This window comes from Ctenocephalides felis, unplaced genomic scaffold (genome assembly GCF_003426905.1).
Source record: "Ctenocephalides felis isolate EL2017-DRISC unplaced genomic scaffold, ASM342690v1 CF-g0.4_SCAFFOLD_01886, whole genome shotgun sequence".
NCBI lineage: Eukaryota > Metazoa > Arthropoda > Insecta > Siphonaptera > Pulicidae > Ctenocephalides > Ctenocephalides felis.
The window spans coordinates 183,267,189-183,289,660 of record NW_020538040.1 but is presented as its reverse complement, the minus strand read 5'-3'; the positions used below and the strand labels follow the sequence as shown (position 1 = coordinate 183,289,660).

At 30.6% G+C, this 22,472-nt stretch overlaps 1 protein-coding gene across 1 annotated transcript in view; it reads right to left on the bottom strand.

Moving 5' to 3' along the window:
• The window catches only part of LOC113376351 (twitchin), a 72,376-nt gene that overhangs the window by 42,989 nt on the left and 6,915 nt on the right, over positions 1-22,472 (bottom strand). The window contains 25 exon segments of the mRNA XM_026616256.1: positions 374-485; positions 785-823; positions 1,931-1,975; positions 2,836-2,909; positions 2,912-3,032; positions 3,951-4,115; positions 5,238-5,273; positions 5,927-6,126; positions 6,810-6,895; positions 7,166-7,278; positions 7,363-7,413; positions 7,719-7,784; positions 8,577-8,873; positions 8,935-9,192; positions 9,263-9,445; positions 9,515-10,090; positions 10,154-10,377; positions 10,596-10,766; positions 10,769-10,896; positions 10,974-11,177; positions 11,251-11,386; positions 13,660-13,801; positions 15,110-15,272; positions 15,806-15,827; positions 15,976-16,303. Coding sequence (XP_026472041.1) covers positions 374-485; positions 785-823; positions 1,931-1,975; positions 2,836-2,909; positions 2,912-3,032; positions 3,951-4,115; positions 5,238-5,273; positions 5,927-6,126; positions 6,810-6,895; positions 7,166-7,278; positions 7,363-7,413; positions 7,719-7,784; positions 8,577-8,873; positions 8,935-9,192; positions 9,263-9,445; positions 9,515-10,090; positions 10,154-10,377; positions 10,596-10,766; positions 10,769-10,896; positions 10,974-11,177; positions 11,251-11,386; positions 13,660-13,801; positions 15,110-15,272; positions 15,806-15,827; positions 15,976-16,303 — 3,940 coding nt within the window.

Below are 22,472 nucleotides of genomic sequence, written 5' to 3'. Positions count from 1 at the left end.
TTATTATTATTTTAAAAAAAAACATGTAAAGCATTATAAACAGATAGTATAGAGCAGTAAAATGTATAGGCTGGTGAATAGTTTTGCTACGATGATTTTATTTATATTCATAACTACTACATATATTTTATTTGAAATCCTGAACACACGATTGTAGCACATAAATTTTCACCGTTTTAAAAATACAAAAAAAATGTTAAAGACATTTTTGCTATTGCGATATTCTACTAAATCTTTGTTATCCACAACATAAATAGATTTTCATAATAATTTGTAACAACGTTATTGACAAATAACAGATATTATTCATTAGACTACCCTTAAGAAATTCTTACAGAAGATGTTCTAACCTAAACAATGTTCTAAATAAGACAAATTATATTTGTTATCACAGTAGTTATATACGATTCTACTAAAATTTCCAGAAGTAAATTTCTAAGCCTAACCTGTTTCCCAGCCCCCAATTCGCCCGGTCTTCCCTTTTTCTAGACGACAAAAATAGTAATTTAATATTTTTAAAATACAAAATGTGTAACAATGTTTGTGTATAAGAGTTAAATATTATTATATCATGATTTGTGCAGAAAATTGCATTTGCCAACGCTCGATGGACGTGTAAGCACAACAAGTCAAAGCTTTAGGTGAAAAATAATCGATCAATAAATAATCAATTACACCACGCAGACGATTACAATTTTTTTGGAATTAAAAAAGCATAATTATCGAATTTTCAGTCAATGCCACATCAAAAGGTCAGTTTTGTGTGTAATAACACAAATCTCACCTTCGAATCAATAACCTCACCAGGACGTAATTTTCCAACCTAATGAATGAACAGAAAGAAAAGTAGCATTAAGATACATACAGAGCATAGAAAAGAATAGACAAGAAAAGATAGAAATTTTTGTGAAAAATGAATATCTAGGACTTAAGGACGAGAAAGGTAAAATTTACCTTTTTTCGACCTCGTGACCTTGGATATTCAGTGGTAAGAAATATGTAGATCTTGGCTTTTAAAATTTAATAAGCATAAATACACAACATATATATATTTAAGGTAATTCTTACATTTATATTTATTTTGTGTATTTATGCTTGATATATTAGTGTGAATATTACTTATAAAGAGTATAGAAAATTAAAATGGTGTAGAGAATTTCATGATTTTTGCAAGTAATAGAATAGAAGTCATGAGTAAATAGTAATAGAGATAATCATGTGTCATACAAAAATGCGACATTGATGTTTTTACATTTGCATAAACATTTATATCAGCATTTTTTATCAAAGTATAACCGTTTAAAAATATACTGGCCAAAGACATTATTCATGCCAGTTGTATACTGTGGCATATCAAATAATCACATAGATTCATAGGAATTATACTTGTGATTGCTTGTAAATAAATAAATAAATAAAATTCATATTGATATCTTAAAAACGGCAATACTCGGTGCATTTCAAAATAAACGAGACTTGAGTCAGATATTTTTTAACTGAAGTAAATTTCTTTAACAAGTGGTATTTGAACGATCCGTTTAACAAAAATGGATTTCATACACGTTACTCTTTTTCTGTATTTTATCTATGTGCAAAAGGAGAAGCTATGGAAAAAGCTTCTACCAATATCCTTAAAGCTATTCCGACGATTGATTTTGAAAGCTTGTACAAAACCCGGTGGCGATTTTAAATAAATAATCTCCAATTTTCAAGACTATATTCCAGTCGTTATTTTTTTATCTAGTCTCGTTTATTATTGATGTATTGTAGTTGAAGAGATAGTTGAAGTCGGTGATTGCTTTAACGTGCGATGCATTTATGCAGGATGCCCCCATAACCAGCCACATCAGACTTCCAAAGACCATTGAGTTAGTGCTAGTCTGTTTAATATTTATAATAAAAAATGGAAAAAGCTGCTGAAGATTGTTACCTTCCGCTCATCTATCAACTCTCCTGGTCGGAGTTTTCGATGCTCCTAGAATACGCAGCGATCCATTTTCAATAAAAAAATATAAAATTGTGTTATCGTCATGTGTAGAATATATATATATATTATATTATATATATATATATATATATATATATATAATTGGTGTATGTAATTTTTTTTGCTACTGGGACACACGTTTTAGTTCTACGGGTCAGGTCTTTCAACAAACTTTGCTTTAGAAACCATTGCTCGCAAGTAAATTTCAAGCCAGTGAAATTTTCCTTCGAGTTTTTGCTCCATATTTTTGAATATTAACTCGTAACTATCTCACATCTACTTATCTGGAAATTTGATAAAACTATACAAGGTTATAGAGTAGTTAGTTAAAACAAACCCTCTGAATTATATGGAAAATGAAATAAATTGCTAGTGAGATTCAAAAATGTAAAGGTTGGAAATATGAAAAATAATAATGAAAAATCTCAATATATCGACAGTAAACAATACACCTATTTTTCTAAATTTTAATCAATTAATAATATAATTTAACCGTTCCTTATAACTCTACAATATTTCAAAGCATTTTTAACCTTATAACTATGCGAAGTTTTATCAATTTTCCATACACGAAAACATGAGAATCTCGTAAGTTGGTTATCAAGTATACGAAGAAAAAAAATTTATTGAAAATTCGACGCAGACCGAAACGTATAGATTTAATAAACCTGTAATTTTTATTTACTAGTCATAACCAGCGCATTTTTTGCGTACATAAATTTTTGAAAGTATAAAATATTACAACATTTCAAAATATGTTGTGGCTGAGTGTATATGTCATATTTTAACTAGTGCATAAATTATAAATTTATATGTATAAAATTACTCATTGTACTAGTATGATTTACCTCGTCGCTGATGATAAGACTTGGTCTACGTCCGCCTTCCTCAGGTGGAATAAGCGAACCTCTGCGACTGTTTTGCCTGATCCAGGAGCCAAAGAGCCCTTTCTACCGTCCAAAGTCGGTGTCTTCTCCCTTATAACTTCGATCTTAGGAGCAGTCTTTGGTGTTTTAATTTCAGGAACTTTCACTTCCTTAGCCTCCTATTCACACACAAAACAACTTCATTTCTTATTTCCTACATCACTAGTAATGTAAAACTTATTTTCTACATCATGTTTCAATTTAATTCTGCACTAAGTACTAGTCATTGTCCTATCCACAAACCGAATGCGAATAAATCTTGTTAGATCTTAAGCAGAATATAATAAAATGAGTCCATCATAATCTAGGGGGGCAATGTTACATATCTCGTTATCGAAAATAGGCCAATATTGAAAAGCTGCAACATGAGCCCAAAGTCAATACAATGATGTTGTATTATACTCGCGAAGATAGTTGTATGATAAAGTTAAGGTTTTGGCAGATAGACAAATCAGAAGCGATTAGATTGTTTAATAACCGAATGTTGCTAAAATTACATTTAAGTACTCTTATTATCTATGAAGTACTATGTAGTAATCAACATACTGATTAAATAAAATACAAAGGTAAAAATAGGTAATAAATAGTTTATGAAGTGAGCTGCAATGATTTTGATATTTGTTATATTGGCGTACGTTTACAATACGTTTTAAAGATAATAAATTCAAAACTATGTGTTTGAATGTATTATTAATTTTTGAAACACTTTAAGATTTAAGATCGGTGCCGACATTCGTGGACGACAAAATCCTTCTGGATGAAAAAATTTTACTCAAACAAGACAAGCCACTTAAATTGAATAAAAATAATATATACCAATCAGGAAAAAGCTTCGAAATATAAAAAGTATAAGAACAAAATCTTTACCAAAGTAAAGTAAATAAAATTAAACTGGTGATGCAAAATACTTATTACAAACTTTTAAGTCAATTTTAGAAACCAATTTCGGAGAATGGGACCTCCGAAATATCGACAAAATACATTTTCATAAAAAATTTAAGTTTCATTATTAAAAAAGTATGTGTGTATCCACTTACCTTCTCTTTCACCTTTTTGGGTGTCTGTGTGAATGTTGGTTTCTCAAACTTCTCCAACTCAGGTCGTTCATAATCTGGAATTTCTGGCAGTTCTTCATACTTGGGTTTGGACAATTTGGCGGGTTGTTTTGCTTCTTTTACCTCCAATGTCTTCTCTCCAGCCTTCTAATATTCATTCATTTACAGTATTTTAATCGAGATGATGTGATTGTTGCAATATATTTTCTAATATTGCAATATGGCATTTATAAAGTCCATTTATGTAGTGTACTACATGGATGGATAGTGCAGTCAAATCACGATATTGAACATATAGAGAAATACATATAAAAACATATTACATTTATATTAAATATTTATAGAATGGGGGTTCTCAAATTATAGTATTAAATTTCGTAGATATTGATAGTACAAGTTTTGATACACAAAAGGCTACTATTATTTTTTGTTTAATGATGCAACCAATGTCAGCAGAATTAGAAACTATTTTAGAGAACATGTATTCTTTTTATAATTGAATGAGTCACTAGAACTATGGTCACTTACTAGTAATAAATAAGCAAACGTAACAGTCCTATTGAATAACTCAAGTATATTTTTTGGAAAATGAACTCGAATTATTTAGTCAGAAAATGCTGCTGTATATAAATATTGAGAACCCCTTATATAACACATAGAATATAAATAATAGTTTGTTAGACACATATGCAGTGCAGAGTAAAAGAATATTTCGAAACATATAAAATAAGAGTACATCAGAGTAGACACATATATAGATAAAGTTTCAGCGTTTATGCTGATGATTATGATAATTCTGATCAGCAATTGAGTACCAGAGTAGAGATAGTCTTGTTAATGCTGAAGAATCGACATCTATATAATTATTTACATTACTGACGACATATAGAAATACACAGAGAGGTGAAGATTCAAGAAACAGATCAGTTGCAGATATTCCGTGCGACAGTTCAGATAGCTATTTGAGTAATAGCGCGTTACCTTCAACTCAATTTCTGAATTCACAGCCTTTTTTGGTTCTACCTTTTCTCGGACAACTGGTTTCAGCTGGATATCTATAAAACCTCGTGTTGGACCTTAACAGGTTTTAAAGGTCGCTTCGATTTTGGTTTTGTCGCATCAGGTTCGGTAGATTCATTCTACATTAGTATATATCATAAATCAAAAATATCTATACAATACGGATATTTATAGAAATCCGTTTGGTAAATATTGTCAGTTGTGCTGGGAAACCTGGAAATAAAATGTTTTATTGCTGTGCAAACTTACCTTGAGTGTTTTCTTCAGAGTGACTTCTTCTGCCTTCTGCTCGATGGAAACATTGTTTGATAATGGAAGTTGTGAAGACGCAGCAATGGTTCATGAAAAAGAAATTTATATTAATATTTTATAATTAATGTCGATAAAAAATCAAAAGCTGTAGCTGTAAGTAAGCCAGTTTAGTGACATATAATAAGTAGATAGTGCAACATAGAGATTAGCACTAAAAAAAATATTCTGTTAAATTATAAGGCAATTGTGTTCAAGTTTGCTACTCTTGCCAAAAACTTTGTATATTGACAAAATTCCAAAAGCAACTTCAGTGTCTCAATAAAATTCTAATTTATCTACAAAAATATTTAGTATTTGTTTTCGACTTTTTGCTATTTGATGTGTAGTCTTTAAGCCAGAACAAAGGCATAAGTTAGTTTTTAAAAATGTTAATCTTTTAGAAAAAGTCCGTTGAATTGAGTTCTTCAATTTTACAAAAATGCCAATAAATCATAATAAAACTGTTGCGTAGACTCTAAAAAAATATATTATTACTTAAAAAACTGCAAAATAAAAAACATTTAGAATCTTTGGTAGAAGCCATAGAAATTCATAATAAAAAATGATAAGTGAAATTCAGATTTAAGAAAGAAAGTGCAGATAGCGACAGTTTTGCAATTTGCAAAGTGAATGCTGCAAATCTTTACCTGTGGGACAAGGTTATTAACATTCTTTTTAAGGGAAGGTTTATCTGTTCCAGGAGATGTTTTTTCTGGTTGTTTTGATGGTTGTGTATCTTTTGATTTTGGTGTTTTACAATCACTAGGTTTAGCAGAAAGTGTATCTTTGACTGTGTCTTTTGGCGTTTCTTTGGGAGCGTCTGTAGTTGGTTGCTTGGGTGTCTCTTCTTTAGGACTTTCAATTTTGTGTCAACTACTTTCGGAATTTCTTCGGATGGTTTTTGGCAGGTTTAGTGACATTGTTACGAGTTGGCGTTGGTTCGTCAACAGATTCCGATATATCGGAAACAACACTGTTAACTGATTACGCTGCTATCTGCAGTTGGTTTAGTTAGTGAAGGTTTGCGGACTCCAGGTGTCTTTTTTTCTGGTTCCTACATAATTGATACATATGTAATATGGCAAAGGACAGTGACAACGATTAACATGCACACGTATATAACAAAAATAAACTCAAAAATTTTGCGTTAAAACTTTGAACATAAATATGGTATGACTAAATATGAATTACTGAAACTCTTTATGAATTCATCAATTCAGTCAGAGTTTTATTTACTTAGCACAAGAGTTTGAAGTTGTGTGTATTATTTACAATTTACTTAAATTTTTTAGTTGTAACATATTAATAAAACGACATGAAACTATTGACATTTATCACATGTAATGTTTGAAAATAAAGATTAAACATGTATATTTGTCTACCTGTGCTGTTTCTTTTTTCAAACCGAACTTCTTGGTTTTAGTTCAGCGACGTTATTTGTTTCAAGCTGTGAAATGTCGGGTAAGTTAAGATTGTATTATATATGTGTGTTTAAATATAAAAAATATAATTGTATAAAGAAATGTATACCTTTCAGAAATTGTTTTTTCAGCAACGGATGAGCGTCTGGATTCGCTCCTGGATTCACTTCGCGATTCACTCTTATATTCTTCGAGCTGAAAAATTATAAATGAATTAGAATTGAATATTTGGATCATATTCAAAAATACGGTTCCATACTTACTTCAACTTTTTCGCCATCTTTCATTGTAAACTGGAATATGAAATATTTATATTAGTATATAATAATAACGGTATACAACGACTTTAAATGACTATTAAAACAGCAGTTCCCCAAAACGAATAAAATAATTGAGAAAAATTAATTATTAATAAAATTTTCGAAGAAAGCTTTTGTATAAGAAGTTTAAATATATCTTACTGACCTTCTCTGTTTAATAAGCGATTGGCGACGACTTTCAGATTTCTCTTCAATTTTCTGAACAGACATCTTACGTTGAGTTGTTTCTTTCTTTTCTTCTTGTTTGCCATTAACAGCCTAAATTATAATACATTTATATAAGTAATATATATTTATTAATGTTATTATATTATATTTATACGAAAAAATATAAAAAAATACCTTTTCTGGAACCTCAACTGGTTTGAGTTGGACGCCCATTATCTGTTTCTTCTGTGAAAAGTAATTTGAAAAATAAATTAGTTTGACTTCTACGTATTACTCAATGCTACCTTATTGATAAATTAAAGTTCTTGACAAAAAATATCAAAATAATTAACAATAAAGTGTAATTTTATCTTGAGACACAAAAAAAAATCAATGTAAAAAGTTGATTATATTTTCACATATAACGTTTAATTTTGTTATTTACAAGAATTATAGACAATTACGATTAGTAAATGAATAGAAAATATGGTAACATATAAATTAGTAAAATTATTTATTTTAAAAAATTATATTAAAATGTATCTCAGTACCTCTTCGTCATCTTCATCTTCATACTCATCAGGAACCGAGATGATCGGAGTTGGTTCTTCATCAGACTAGATCGAATGTTAGTCACAAGATTCATTATTTACAAACATAGAACATATAGAACATCAATTAACGAGCGCAATAAATATACAAATTCAAATAATCTTTTAAAAATAATAAATTTAATACAATGCAATAAAAAATATCGCTTATGGAGATGTAAAACTGGAAACACAAAACACATTTTGTAATTTGTGTTAAAATTTATTTAAAACGAAAAAATCTTTCTTTTACTTTTAAATAGTAGTAGAAACAGCTAAAAATCGAAACATATTTGAAAACTTGTTTTTGAATTTAATACTTTTTTCTCGTAATTGTGACAATAATGTATTTTTATTGCGCTATTTTGATACTAACAATAAGTCATTTGTTATTTACAATTATAATCATATAAAATATGGATTGACTTGATTGTAAAATATACTATCATGTGGTGAAAATTATTAATTGACAACACAATTCGTTCGAGAGATAATTATCCTAGAAAAGTGCTAAAAGTAAATAAATTTAAAAATGTGCCAGAGAAGTATAATTTTAAAATTTACTTGTTTAATCTATAGCATATTGAATATATTAAATATCGATTTAAAAATATTCCTATGTGTTTCAATAAACAATGGTGAAACTATTATGGATATATGATGGATAAAATCAGTCCTTTCTTAAAATTTGAGAAACTGGAAAAGCTAAAGTATCTTCAGAATAAATGAACACTTCATAGTGAATTCAAGTGTTATAACATAAATAGTTAAAAACATATATAACATAAATAGTTCATTTCGTAAAGTATTGATTTTTACCTCTTCTGGAGCTTTTTTGGGCGTTGGTTTCAATTTAATAGCATCTAATTTTTCTTCCTTCTTTTCTACTGTCTTCTTTGCAGCCTTCTTCTCTTCCGCAATCTTCTCTTCGAGCTTTTTCTTTTCTTCCACTTTCTTCTCTTCTATCTTCTTTGCTTCCGCTTTCTTTTCTTCTTCTTGCTTTTTCTTTTCGACCTCCTTTTTCTTCTCTTCTTCTACCTTCTTTTTCTCTTCTTCCTTTTTCTTTTCTTCTACCTTCTTCTTCTCTTCTTCCTTCTTTTCTTCTTCTTCCTTTTTCTAATGTAAAGTAAATATGAATAACAAATCTAACCATAGAATTTAAAAAAATAATATTAACCTTCTTATCTTCCTTAAGAACTAATCTGGCAGAAGATTCGTCTTGGCCAAATTCATTGCTGACTACAACTCGGTAGCTCGCAACGTGTTCAGTTTTAACTGTAGATATTGTGAGACGAGCAATTTGTCCATCAAATGTTGTTTTGTAAACTGTCGTCTCCTTAATGATTGTAGTGTTCTTGTACCAAGTAACTTTTACCTTCTTGTCAGAAGTTTTCAAACTGCACATAAACTCTGCCGATTTACCTTCTTCGATAGTCTAGAATTTCACAATAAAATTATTAGAAAATAGTTCGTTCAGGCATTACTAAATATGAAAAAATACATACAACATCAACAAGTCCTTTAACAATTTGTGGTTTTTCGCCTTTTTCTGGTTCAGGATCCGGTAAATCTAAGATCGTTACTTCTTGTGATGTTGCCTCGCCCTTTTCATTCTTTACAACCAATTTGTAAGTACCTTGATCTTTCTTTGTACATTCTGAAATTTCCAGTTTGACAGCAAATTCGCCCTAGAATAAACAATATATTACAGTTTTTGGTTGCATTACATGTTTAGGAATACATATAATGATATTTACATCTTTAATTTGTTCGACATTAACGGTATGTCTGGAACTTTCCCTGATAGCGCTAGTCTCCTTGAACCATGTACATTCTGGAGCAAATTTACTCACAACATTGCATTCAACAATAACTGTACGCTTTTTAATAATCTTAATAACTTTTGGTTTTTCTTTAATTACTGGAACCACTTCAATATTAAGCGTAAGATTGGCATTTAGTTCTCCCATACTGTTTTTGATGTTACATTTGTAAAGACCAGAATCATCCATTCCAGGATCTTTGAGTTCTAATTTGATGTAATATTCATCACCCTTTTGATCCATGGTAATCTTGATTCGGCTCGACTCCTTTACAACTTGACCATCTCTTGTCCATACGATGGTAGGAGCCGGATTGGCTTTCACTTTGCAATCCATAATTACTAATTTTCCACCTTGTTGTGAAACAATTCGTGGTTTTTCGATGAACGTGGGGCCATCACCTTCTGGTTCTGGCTCAGCTTCAATATTTAAATTCAAGTTGGCATTGCTTTCACCAAATTCATTCTTGACGTTACACCTATAAGTACCACCGTCTGGACCGCTAGGATCCTGAATGTAAAATTGTAATTTATTAGTATGAATTGTTTCGAATAATACCATAAATCATCGTACCTTGATTTCTAGGGTAAGTTCAAATACTTCTTCTTCTACATCTACCGTTCGTATTTTAATTTTACTCGATTCTTTAACGACTGTGGTTCCGCGATACCAAACGACATCAGGCTTGGGCTTAGCTTTACATTTACATTTCATTGTTATTAACGAGCCTGTTTCATTAGGAATAATTCTTGGTTTTTCGATGAACGTTGGCGCGTATCCTGCAGCATCATCACCGCCTATAAAATATATCATTTAGATACATTCCAAGACAGGTGTTTGAGTGCCCTACACTAAGTCCTGACTAAATTTTATGAGCGCATGAGATATTTGTCCAAAATTTCTGCCACTTACATTGTGCACTCCACTTACCACTTTCAATACAGCATCACCAAACTTAGACTGAAATCAGACAATAACAACACTATTATTATATTATATAAAGTAAAGTAACTACCTTGGAAGTTAAGAGCTATATTGGCATTGCTTTCACCATAATTGTTGAAAGCGTTACATCGATAATTTCCACCATCTTCTCTAGTCGGATTAGATATTTCAAGAGTTAATATATACGTATCCTTGCCGGTTGCTTTTCTGGACATCTTAATTCGTGAGGTACCAGCAATGACTTTTGTTCCTGATACCATGTTATATCGGGTACCGGATGTGCTTCTAAGTGACATTCCATTATTAAAATGTCACCCTCTTGTCTAATCGTTGGCTTTTTAGGAAACCTGGGAGGCTTTCCATCGGGAATTCTATTTGTGATCAAAAGTAAATCAATACCAAAGTCATAACAAGTTTAATTCGATTAAAAATCGAGCTGTGCTCGTACTTAGGTTTACCGCCACCCTCAAAATTCAAGTTAATCGTCGCAATGCCTTCGCCGTGTTTATTTCTCGCAACAGCTCTGTATTCGCCTTTGTCGGAGTCTTTAACCGAACTTATTTCTAAGCGTGCCATGTGGTATAATTTTTGGTCTTGCTCAAGGGATATTTTGTACCTGCCGCCATCCTTGACTTCTTCCTTGCCGTGGTACCTGTGTAATTCAAACAATTGACACAAAATATGTTCATGATATCATATGTGATGCCTGATGCCTGATGTCTTACCAAACGACCGTCGGTTTCGGGTCGCCGGCGCAGCGGCATTCGAAGGTGATCTTGCCCCCGTCGTCGGCCTGCCTGATGACCGGTCGTTCGGTGAACGTCGGCTTGATACCGTCGTCGGGCACAGGCGCTTCGTCGCCTACATCAATCAAATCCACCTGAACGCTACGCTACTGTTCACGCTACGCGCACACCACTCGGCGTGCGCGTTATTACATAACATTCACACGAATTTTATAAACAATCCCCAAATGCAATTTCATTATTATTAAACAACAACAACAAAATCACATTCGATAATAATAATTATAAGAAACCTATTAAAGTTTCATTTCAGTGATATAGATCTGCAATATCACCCAGGTCCACCAAGCTACCCATAACAATTTGTAAAACTAATATGAATGTATGTAAATCGTATTTAAATAATGTAATAAATGAAACAAATGTAAATGTTTTGTAAACATTTACGCCTACTCTGAACCTATTCTAAAATAACATCTAAAAATATTGACAAGTGAAAAATAAAACTACTAAAACTACAAATAAAAATCAAATTGTGCATGTTAGCAAAGCTTGTATTGTGGAATCGTCATTTAATTAAGCTCCGAATTGATTATGGGTATTAAATTATTTTTCCGCATAAACTTTTCAACGAGTTATATACAAAAATGATTTAAGTGCATCGATAAATGCGGTATTAAAAGAAAGATGAAGTGGAACTTTTTAAGTTTTATGGAAAAAAGCCAATAATCTTGTGAATGCAACGAAAACCATCCGTTCTCCACAAATTTACTCAATAAAACAATTAAGTACAAAACCTTACTCTATGATTATATAATTATTAACACATAAATGACTTGGTATCAACATCTTATACGAATTCGTACAGAAACCAATAAATCACAAAAAAACATGACGACTGCACAGCTGTTTAGAAATTAAATAATTGAGCTAAATTTAAACTCCGTATATATAAATTAGAACGTGTGCACGTAGGGCATCGGAACCGAGCGTGATGCATTTAATAATAGAATTTATATATATATATATATATATATATATATATATATATATATATATAAGTGTATGGCTACTTGTACTTGTACCTTCATAAGATGTTGATACGAGTCATATTATACTTTCAATATTAGTTAACAAATAATGGCAAAATTAACAAATGCAAAATAACACGATAATGCATCCAAATTTTATATTACATTGATTCCTATAATATATACAGAAAAATGTTATCACGACAAGAAACTGCAAAATGTGCACGTAAAGCTTTTCGATTCTTCAGATCAATATGACTCCTTGCCATAATATTAAAACTATTTTTTATAAAACAAAGACTTCGATAGATTAGAAAATAATTTATTTCGCACTGAGGTTTCCAAAAACCTAGTTAGAATCCTGTCAAATCATTTTGAAAGAAGATTTTGTTTTATTATTGTTACATCATTTTGAAAATACATTGCGATTTCTTTTTTGGATTTAATAACTAAATATTTTAATATTGCAAATAAATATAAATATTATGAAATTATTATTTATTCAAAAGACGACGCGGTTTTTGACTACGAAATAATAAAACTTCGTGAGAAATTTAAAAAAAAAAGAATGATAAAGAATAATGTTAGGTATAAGGAGTATTTGCTTTAAGGCAAGTCGTAAAAACTTCCAATTAAATATATAAAGCAACTTAAAATTGTTTCTTTTTGAAATTTTGACGCTGCTCTATATTCTAAATGATGAATTTTTATGGCATTATTTTCCAATTTTGGTATCAAACGATTCAAAATATCTTGAAACATCAAAAAAAAAACTTGCAAATCGAAAAACAAAAGTTTTCGCAAAGATTTTTTTTCGGAAAGTTAATAATAAAAAATTCAAATCGGGTCAATATCATCTGAGAATCTTTATTATTTATTATTGTTTGCCATCAAAATGCATAACAAATATTGAAAGTATTCGACAAACAGTAAAAACTAATCGTGAAGTATGATATAAATACATTTAAGGTAAATGATTGAGTTGGATTGACTCAATATTTAAAAAATAACGTGTGTGAAAGTATAATTATTAAATAAAGTGTCTGTTTTAAAAGTGAATAGTATGTCTATTATTAGCATATTTTTAATACTATTCTAGTATTATTGTATGATATGGATGAATATTAGAATCTCGAGTGAATATATTTCAATCTCGAGTTAATACAAAAACACATCGCTAATGACTTAACTTCAACTCAACGTTAAAACACTGCAAACATTTTACAAAACGTGGAATGATTTGCATCGAAAAAATGTGAAATATAAACAAAATGATAATTAGAAGCCACATATAATGTTGGGTATGGATGAAAAGTGACTCTATCAAATAGATAATAAATAAAATAAAAAAACTTACTGTCGAAGTTCAAGCTGATAGTCGCATTGCTTTCTCCAAGTTCATTCTTTGCAGTCACACGATATTTGCCAGCATCCTCAACAGTGACATTTTTAATCTCGAGTGAAGCAAAGTATGAATGACCATCTTTGTCAACCATCAACTGGAAAACGAAATTAAATATTAGTTAACAACACAAACAAACAAAACTTATAAACAATTACAAACGTGGTAGATTAACTTAAAACAAGTGCAAACTAATAATGCAGACTTGTGGATTGTAGATTTAAACTATTCGCGACATACATTTATTCAAATTTAGACTGATTGTGTAGAAACTTTGTAATATGTCTTTTATTTCTAGACGTACTTTTCATTAAAGTTCTTAAGATTTCTTCACAAACTCAGATACTTTCTCATTTTCATTTAAACGTTTTTTGTGTCATATTTATATATCCCAAAACTAACATATTATTAAATGTGTGAAGGCAACCATCTAAAATTATGTTTACAAATATTAAACAAAAATATAATTTTATTATTATAGCTTATTGAATCTGATTTGGTTATTATGGGTTGTCTTTGAGGTAAGTTTATTATCTAAACCCATCATTCCATACAGAATTCTATAAGCTTTAGAAATACTGAAATTTGATCGCTCCTATTTTATATTAATAGCGATCATTTCAGTACAAATTAAAAAAATAAATTATTGTATCTTAATATAAAATCGCCAACGCCCAAAATCGCATGAACATCTTTAATTCTAATATCTCCTACATAAAAATTCTTGTGATTGTATTTTACTACCCCTGCCATATATTTTTGTCCCAAATCAAAAATACTTAATCAAATTTACAAACTAATCATCAACCTTGTACCATTTAATCATCATGGATTGGTACAAAATTGATGATTGGTTGGTAAATTTACTTAAAGATGACCATCCGTATGTAAAACAGTAAACAAATAAAAGTATTTGTTTCAAAATTTATGGATGGATTAACAGTTGCAACGATTAATTAGTTAGTAACATGTAAACATTTTTTGTTTTGTGATCTAGTTTTATATACATTTGAAGTTTACGCGTTTTTAACAACTAGAATATTGTAGTTTGATAGCTCGAAAAAGATTTATTATGAAAAATTTAAGGGTTAAGACCCTCGATCTTGCAACCACAAGATTGTAAGTTCAAATTCTGTACTATGTACATCCTGATATCACGCAATAGTGATATCAGCTTTTATATGAGAACATAGATCAGAAAAATATATTTGCAAGTGAAAATAAGCCCCCGAGCACCGCTGCGCAAAAAAATGTATATTTATTGATTCATTGATTTTTTATTGAATATGACAAAGTCAATATGACAAATTTTCAATAGAAAATATTCCGAACGCATATAATAGAGTATATAAAATGCGAGCTTCAATAAATTAAAAAACAAATAAAAATAATACTTCGTACACACCTTGTGTCTTGGTGAGTCCTTAACAGGGTTGGTATTGTGAAACCAAGCGACTGTAGGTTTAGGATCAGCTTGAATTCGGCATTCAAAGAGCAAACGTTTGCCATCATCCTCTTGCCGGATAGCCGGTTTTTTAGAAAACGTAGGAGCTATGCCGTCGATTTGTCTAGACAATAAATTTATGGATAACACAATCATTTATAGAACTATTTATTCATGCTCAAGTATCTAGATTAGTGTTAGAAAATTCATATTAGTACTCACGTTGTTAAATCCTAGTTGGTGTTATGGAGATGCAAACATCTATGTTAGTTTATTAGGGGTTGACTATTTAAAAACAAACGCGAGTAAATTATACTCACTTCATCCTTTGTTGATCAGCCGCTAAAGGACAAGATCAAAAAAGCGTAATTAGTATACACATCTAATATAGACAAGAAAAAACATACATTTGTGTAAACAATAATACTACATACAATCAAACTAGAATCAAGCAGATGGCACATTGTTTAATATACACAGGTCGGTATATTTTTGTTATAAGGGTGGATTTGTTATAATGTTATTGTTGTAGACTGCACGATACGACATTTATGTAAAAGTTGTAAAGCGTATCACATTGACAAAGTGTTTAGACTAGTTTTGAGTTAAGTAAAAGTATTCAAAGTTGATGGTGTCCAGTGTAAGCCATCTGCTCACCTTTCCTTAGGGTCATCAGCCGCTGAAACGATACACGACTGTGTCATAATATGAAAGATACTTCATTTTATAAAAAATGCGCGACATTGATCTTAATTAGATATTTGTATATGTGATATATAAATTCTTAACGATATGTTTTAGTTTTGTATAATTACTAGGACACTTACGACTGAAATTCAGATTGATGGAGGCTGCGACTTCGCCCATTGTGTTTTTGGCCTTGACCTTATAAAGGCCGGCATCGGCTTCGACGACATCGTCCAAGTCTAGTACGACAAAGTACTTGTCGCTTCCGATCGACTGTATTTTGAATTTCGTTCGGCTGTCCTCTTTCAGTAGGGTCTCGCCACGGTACCATTGAATTTCGGGTTTGGGCTTAGACAGCAACTGACACTCGAAGACGAGGCGGTTGCCATCGTCTTCTTGTCTCAGTTGCGGTTTCTGCGTGAAGCTGGGAGCAAAGTCATCTGCCACTCCCATGCTTCTGTCGAGTGTCTAGCTCGTCACACGAGACATCCACTTCACCCTGCAAACGCGCGACAAACGGTTTGTCAGTTGTCAGTTCTGATATTATACGCTCTCAAGCAAGTAGCAAGTAGCAAGTAACAAATAGCAAGTCGTTTGCTCGCAAATCGAAATTGAAACCGATTTCTTGGCAAACACCCCAGATTTCACACATTTATATAACTCAACACGGCAGATTAAAAACTTAATCTCGAATGAAGTTACTCAAATAGAATAATGCGTCACAGAAACCAAATTCCTGTGCTCCGTAAGTAAATATTTAATACCGCGGAAAAGTAGTACGATTCATTCATTATTTATTCTATCTAACATTCATCATCATCTCATTTTTAAGCTAATACTATTCTTTACCCAAGAGTGAAATTATTACTGCATTTATGCAACACAATGCTCGATGCGAATCCTTAGAAATAGATTCGCGCCGCTTGTAGTTGTGGCATATAAAGTGGGAAACTAATAATAACGCGGTAGTAAATGAGAACTGCAGAGCAAATATTCGGCCTAGTTAAGCGGTTCCACCTGTGTCGCCAGCTTGGAACACGTTACCCTATTTCGCGACGCGTCGCGTTGACCATGCTCTACATGCTAGCACCTACACGTCGCATATTATTAGAACTTGAAAAGATGGTGACCGAATGATTTATTTGCCCGAAACAATCAAAGTGACCAGACCGATTATTCTAGAAGACGGCGCTATAAAGCACTCAATTAGAAATATGTTTTTTTTTGTATGAAATTCTTGTGATTTTGCGCCAGGAAACAAACATACAGATAAAATTCTATGAATGGGACAACTTTCGATTGTTTTACTTCATATTTTCTAATTATCCAACAAAAATAGTAACTTTATATATGCAATTGTTCGCTATTGAATAGGTAATCGGTTCTCAGATCCGTATAAAGCATTATCTCAAGAGAGTCAAAACAGAAAATGATTGAAAACTAAAGGCAGATATGAAACTAGATTACATAACAGCTATGTTATTTATTTTAATACCAGACCAAACGTAACCGTCACTAATACACTTGATATTTTTAAATAACTTTAATGTTACTGTTTTAAATTTATATTTGTTTATCCAAAAGTAAATAGTTTCAAAACGATTTGCGACAAAGCTTATTTATATAACATTTGAAATTAAAAAAATTCAATTTTATTTAAAAATGCAATTATTATACAATTTAGTTCATGCTATCCTTGTGCATAACTAAATCATATTTGTGGATATATTTTCAACTTTTTAGTCACATATAATTGTCTTGCTTGAACTAAGTTACACATTTATTTATTATCACTGCAATCTAATAATGTTTTGTCCAATATAACTTAAACCAAATGAAAAGTTTAATTTATAGTTACATACTATACTGATATTTTAAAATAATCGTAATATTTTATAAACACACAAACAAATTTCTTAAGCACAAATGGGCGATCTTCAAGCACAGTAGGTCACCAATGATCTATAGGTTTCACTTACGATATGGCGTCGGTGACTGCACAAGCAGCTTTAATCCGCAAGTACGTGACAGCAACTCACTGCACACCAAACACAAAACGTAACAAACTTACTGCAAACAATATTGGCAAAAAAATATAATATATAATAGCACGATCACTGCACACTGAACGTATCCCTGCAGCACGGGACTAAGAGGTAAATATAAATTATGATCTGTCGTATGTTTACTCTGTTCTCGTATCGCACCACTCGATTTCGTTTTTTCGCGATCCTAACCCGAATCCTTCGCAGCCGACCGAAGCACTGATTGACCGAAACCGTTTCTAAACTCCGATAGAACGGACTCCCACCCACCTCATCGAGATGCTTGCCCCTCGCCCCTTAATGTCAGGATACGAGAGGATTACGACTCACTCAGGTCGAATCCGCCCACTGATCGCAGCAGTCGTGCGACCTTCGCGCTCGTATCTATCGGTTTCTCCTCGGCTGCTCCAAAGCGAAGACGAGCGGCTGCATTCGACTCGCGAGCTCCAAAGCGCGAACTACCGTCGACGGACGCTCGTTCACGAACAAAAGTGGCCCTATAGCTTTAGATTCTAATTGCAAAGCAGTGAAAATGGGTTTCAGATCATTGAAGCCTGTAATGCGGCCACATAGAAGACAATCAACCGAAATCGCGGTTACAGAAATAAACGACGACGCCTTTGTATTTTTAGACGCGTGTTCGTTCAGAGCCGAACGTCCGATCGGACGCGGGCGAACGCTGCACATCATAGAACGGTAGCCAGTAGCGGGGTAATTCTAGACGCCGCTCGCCGGCCCATATAAGAACTGAGCCGCCGAGCCGGGGTCGAACGGCGCGCATGCGACAAACGACCAACGACCAACGACCAACGACCGACGACGACGACCGACGGACGAACGATGTACCATGTCGCTGGGGAAGGACTTACATCTTCAAATGATAGAGGAATTGTGCACTTAAACGTCAATATAATAGGGCTCCTAATATAACAAACTTATTTTCCATGGCTTATTTTTGATCAATCATATGTAAAATTACAATTCATATGACATAGTTGACCAGTTCGATATCATACACATTCTATTATAATGTCTACTAAAAAGTTTCTAGTATATAAGCTTTCATATACAAATTAATATCATTATAATGCACAAAATAGATAATGATTATAATGCCCAACTTTTATTTACAAGCGGTGCTGATATTGCATTTACTTCAATATGTTTTTTCAATCCATTAGGTCATCCAAGAAAACAACGAGTCAAACATAACGCTCTTCGTATTCGTGATAGATACCTACAAAATCAAAATAGAATGAAATTCCAAACCCATGTGATGTCTAAATCAACGCTTTTTGTGAATCATTCGTGGTGAATCAATTTACTAATATACTTGCATTCGGAATAAATATTACTAATTACACAATTGCTATTATAACGATAATAATAATATAATAATTATGAAGGTAATACGACATATAAAATTAATCTTTCTGAATGTACACAATGATATATAATTCTAGCATATGAGCCGTGCAAAGTAGTACTGTAGTGTCATCCATTCTGAATATTCAGCCTCCTTGTCCTATATTAGAAAATAGATCAAGGTTCCACAGGATTCAACTCACCTGCATTAATTTACGAATTAATTTACTTTTCATTGCCGGTATGCTTCTGTTTATAAAACATAATATACAAACGGATGTATATATATATATATATATATATATATATATATAAATTATACACAAAATGTTTTTTTATAGAAATCCATTAAGTTATGAGAGTAAAAATTAACTTCCGTTAAAAATTTTAAGTCTTCTTCAGTGAACGAATAAAAAAAAGTAATATAAAAATATCTAAAATTATAAAATAATCAAGTGTATTTAATGAAGAACAAATTATTAAAAAATATGTAAATTTAAAGAGAATAAATTATAACATATAAAAAAATATAGAGAAAACTTACCACACAAATTATTCATTTATTAATTTTTCCTTCCTGTATCAGGTATGTTCTGTTGATCATTATTTTATTATATTTATATTGTGTTTTGTAAGTTTATCCAAAGTTTATATTTAAAAAAAAAAAACTTAGTATTTCATTTTATTAACTGGATGAATGCTTGTATGAAAAGTTTTTTGTTCACTACTGTATATCTTTTACCACCTGAAAGTTTTATAAAAATTATTATTATAAATTTAGAAAAAAAATGTTTCAAAGCTACTTCTGAATGAAGCTTCCGAAGTGAATATCACATGATCGAATTAATGAATTGAAGAGTAAAAACACTTCTCTAAAATAATATATGAGAACATATTTAAGTACATGCATTATCATTCAAGAAAACATTTACTAAATAAGTTCTATATATTTAAAAATGTAAAATACATTTTTATTAGAATAAAAACATTAATAAAATTAATTATCGACTTAATATACATATAATAACTTTCACATATAATAAATAAGTCAAGTATTTATATATATTAGGATAGGTCAAATTTTTTGGCCGTTACAATTTTGTTTCTATGGGTCATTTCAAAAACTTTGCCAAAGAAAGCATTCCTCAAAACCTATAATATTTAAAGAAATGATTTACCCTTTATCGTAACTTCACTCATATAACCAAATTGGAGATGGACTTTTTGCTCGACATATTACGGTTGGACCTGCCCTATATATATATATATATATATATATATATATATATATATATATATATATAAAAGTACCTAATAAAAATATAACTTAGTCAAATCCTATAATCTGAAGGCAATATCAATTCAATCACCTCAAATTATAGTTATATAGATAGAAATATTACATTGAGATAATCGAATAGAAAAATAAAATATTTTATTCATTTGATGTAATATAAAAAATATATTTATATATTTACTTCTACACTAAGGTTACACAGTATAAGTCAAGGATTCTTAACATTTAACAACATACGCTATCTGTTTGATTGTGAAAATTAAAAAGTAAAGCGTTTTTACTACTGTGAGTAAATATCGATACATTTAAACTTCCAATGTAATTATTGTAATAAATCCTATTACATTAGTATCTCCTTGTTTAAAATCCGTCCTTGTCATAAACGTGGCAATCGTTAATTATAATTTCTATATGTAAGACCACTTGCAAAATTTTTTTTAGAAGCACACTTCTATGTGCTATATTTAATTTCTAACAAATCACAACACCGATATATCTTATGTTATTTGATATTGGATGAAATAAAGTTTTCCGGTAGAGATTGAATAGATTTCTTTGTTTGATTTTTGCTAATAAAAATAATCTGATACTAGCGAAGCGTTTAGATTAGTTTTAACAACTGCTTTTTTAACATCAATTGAATTTATTTTAGTGAAAAATATTTATTGTAAGTAAACATCATATAAAATGCACAACAATAACTATCGATTTATATTTATTTTTAGTGTAGACTATTGTAAGTATTAATTATATTTTTTCATGTTGCTACAAGCCGAATGTGCAATATTTTGTTTATGAAATTTTATATTTTTTATGAAGCACTATATCCCATAAAATATATCGTTTTTTTAAAAAACATATTTATAAATATTATTAAACGTTTACAAAAACCTGTAATAGTGTCAGAATTTTCTTACGTTCTAGGTTGTTGCCATACTAGATTTGTTACTATAAAATACATAAATCTTGATTTTTTTCATATTTCATAAACTTATAGCTAGATATTCGAGCAAAGAAGACAAATACGGAAAGTGGATTTAGTTTAGAAAAATAAATAAAACGACTTGGCGAATCTGATTTTGTTGTAAGCGTGAAATTATTACTGAATTGAGCAAATAATAATAAAATTATTAGTTTTTTTTTTAAATCCTGATAAATTCTGAATGCCATAATTATCTGATTATTTAACAGCTGATGAAATAAAATCTTCTGTTTATTTTAAATTGTGAAGTTTCGAGAAAATTAAGCGTCTCAACATTCAGCAACAAAAGATTGCAACCAAAACACACAATTTAAATAATAATAATCCTTGAAAAATTTGATAGAAAAAATGCTATAATGTAAAAAATATAACGTATTAACGTATTAGTAAACAGAGGTTAATATATGTAATTTATATAGCCAGACAAAAAAAAACCTCTATATTCAAGTTTTTTTTTCTTGAAACGTATATTAACTATCAAGTACATACAAATCAATTCAAAACTAAACATTTATATTAAATCAATTTCAAACAAAATAAAATCTGAAGAAATGTACTCATTTGATATGTTTTTAAGCAAGTAAGATTCATTATCTTATGAAATAAGAAATAATTTTCTTTTTTAAGGTGATATGGCTGGCAATAAACCAACAACGAAAATAAATGGTAATAAAAACGAATCAAAAGTAAGAAGAAAATCGAAGTATTCTTGTGATGGCACTTCATCTGAGAACCCAAATAAATCAGTTGATGATTTATCTGTTTTGCACAAGAAGTTCATACCATTAATGCAAAAATTATAAATAAAACAGTAATAGACTATTCACGGTTTCATGAATACCCAAATCCTAGCGTGCAACAAATTAAAGAAAAAATTGTCAAAGGAATCGATTTAAAGGGGTATTCTAGTCTAGAATTGTAAACAAATCGATTTTGTTTTTTTGCATA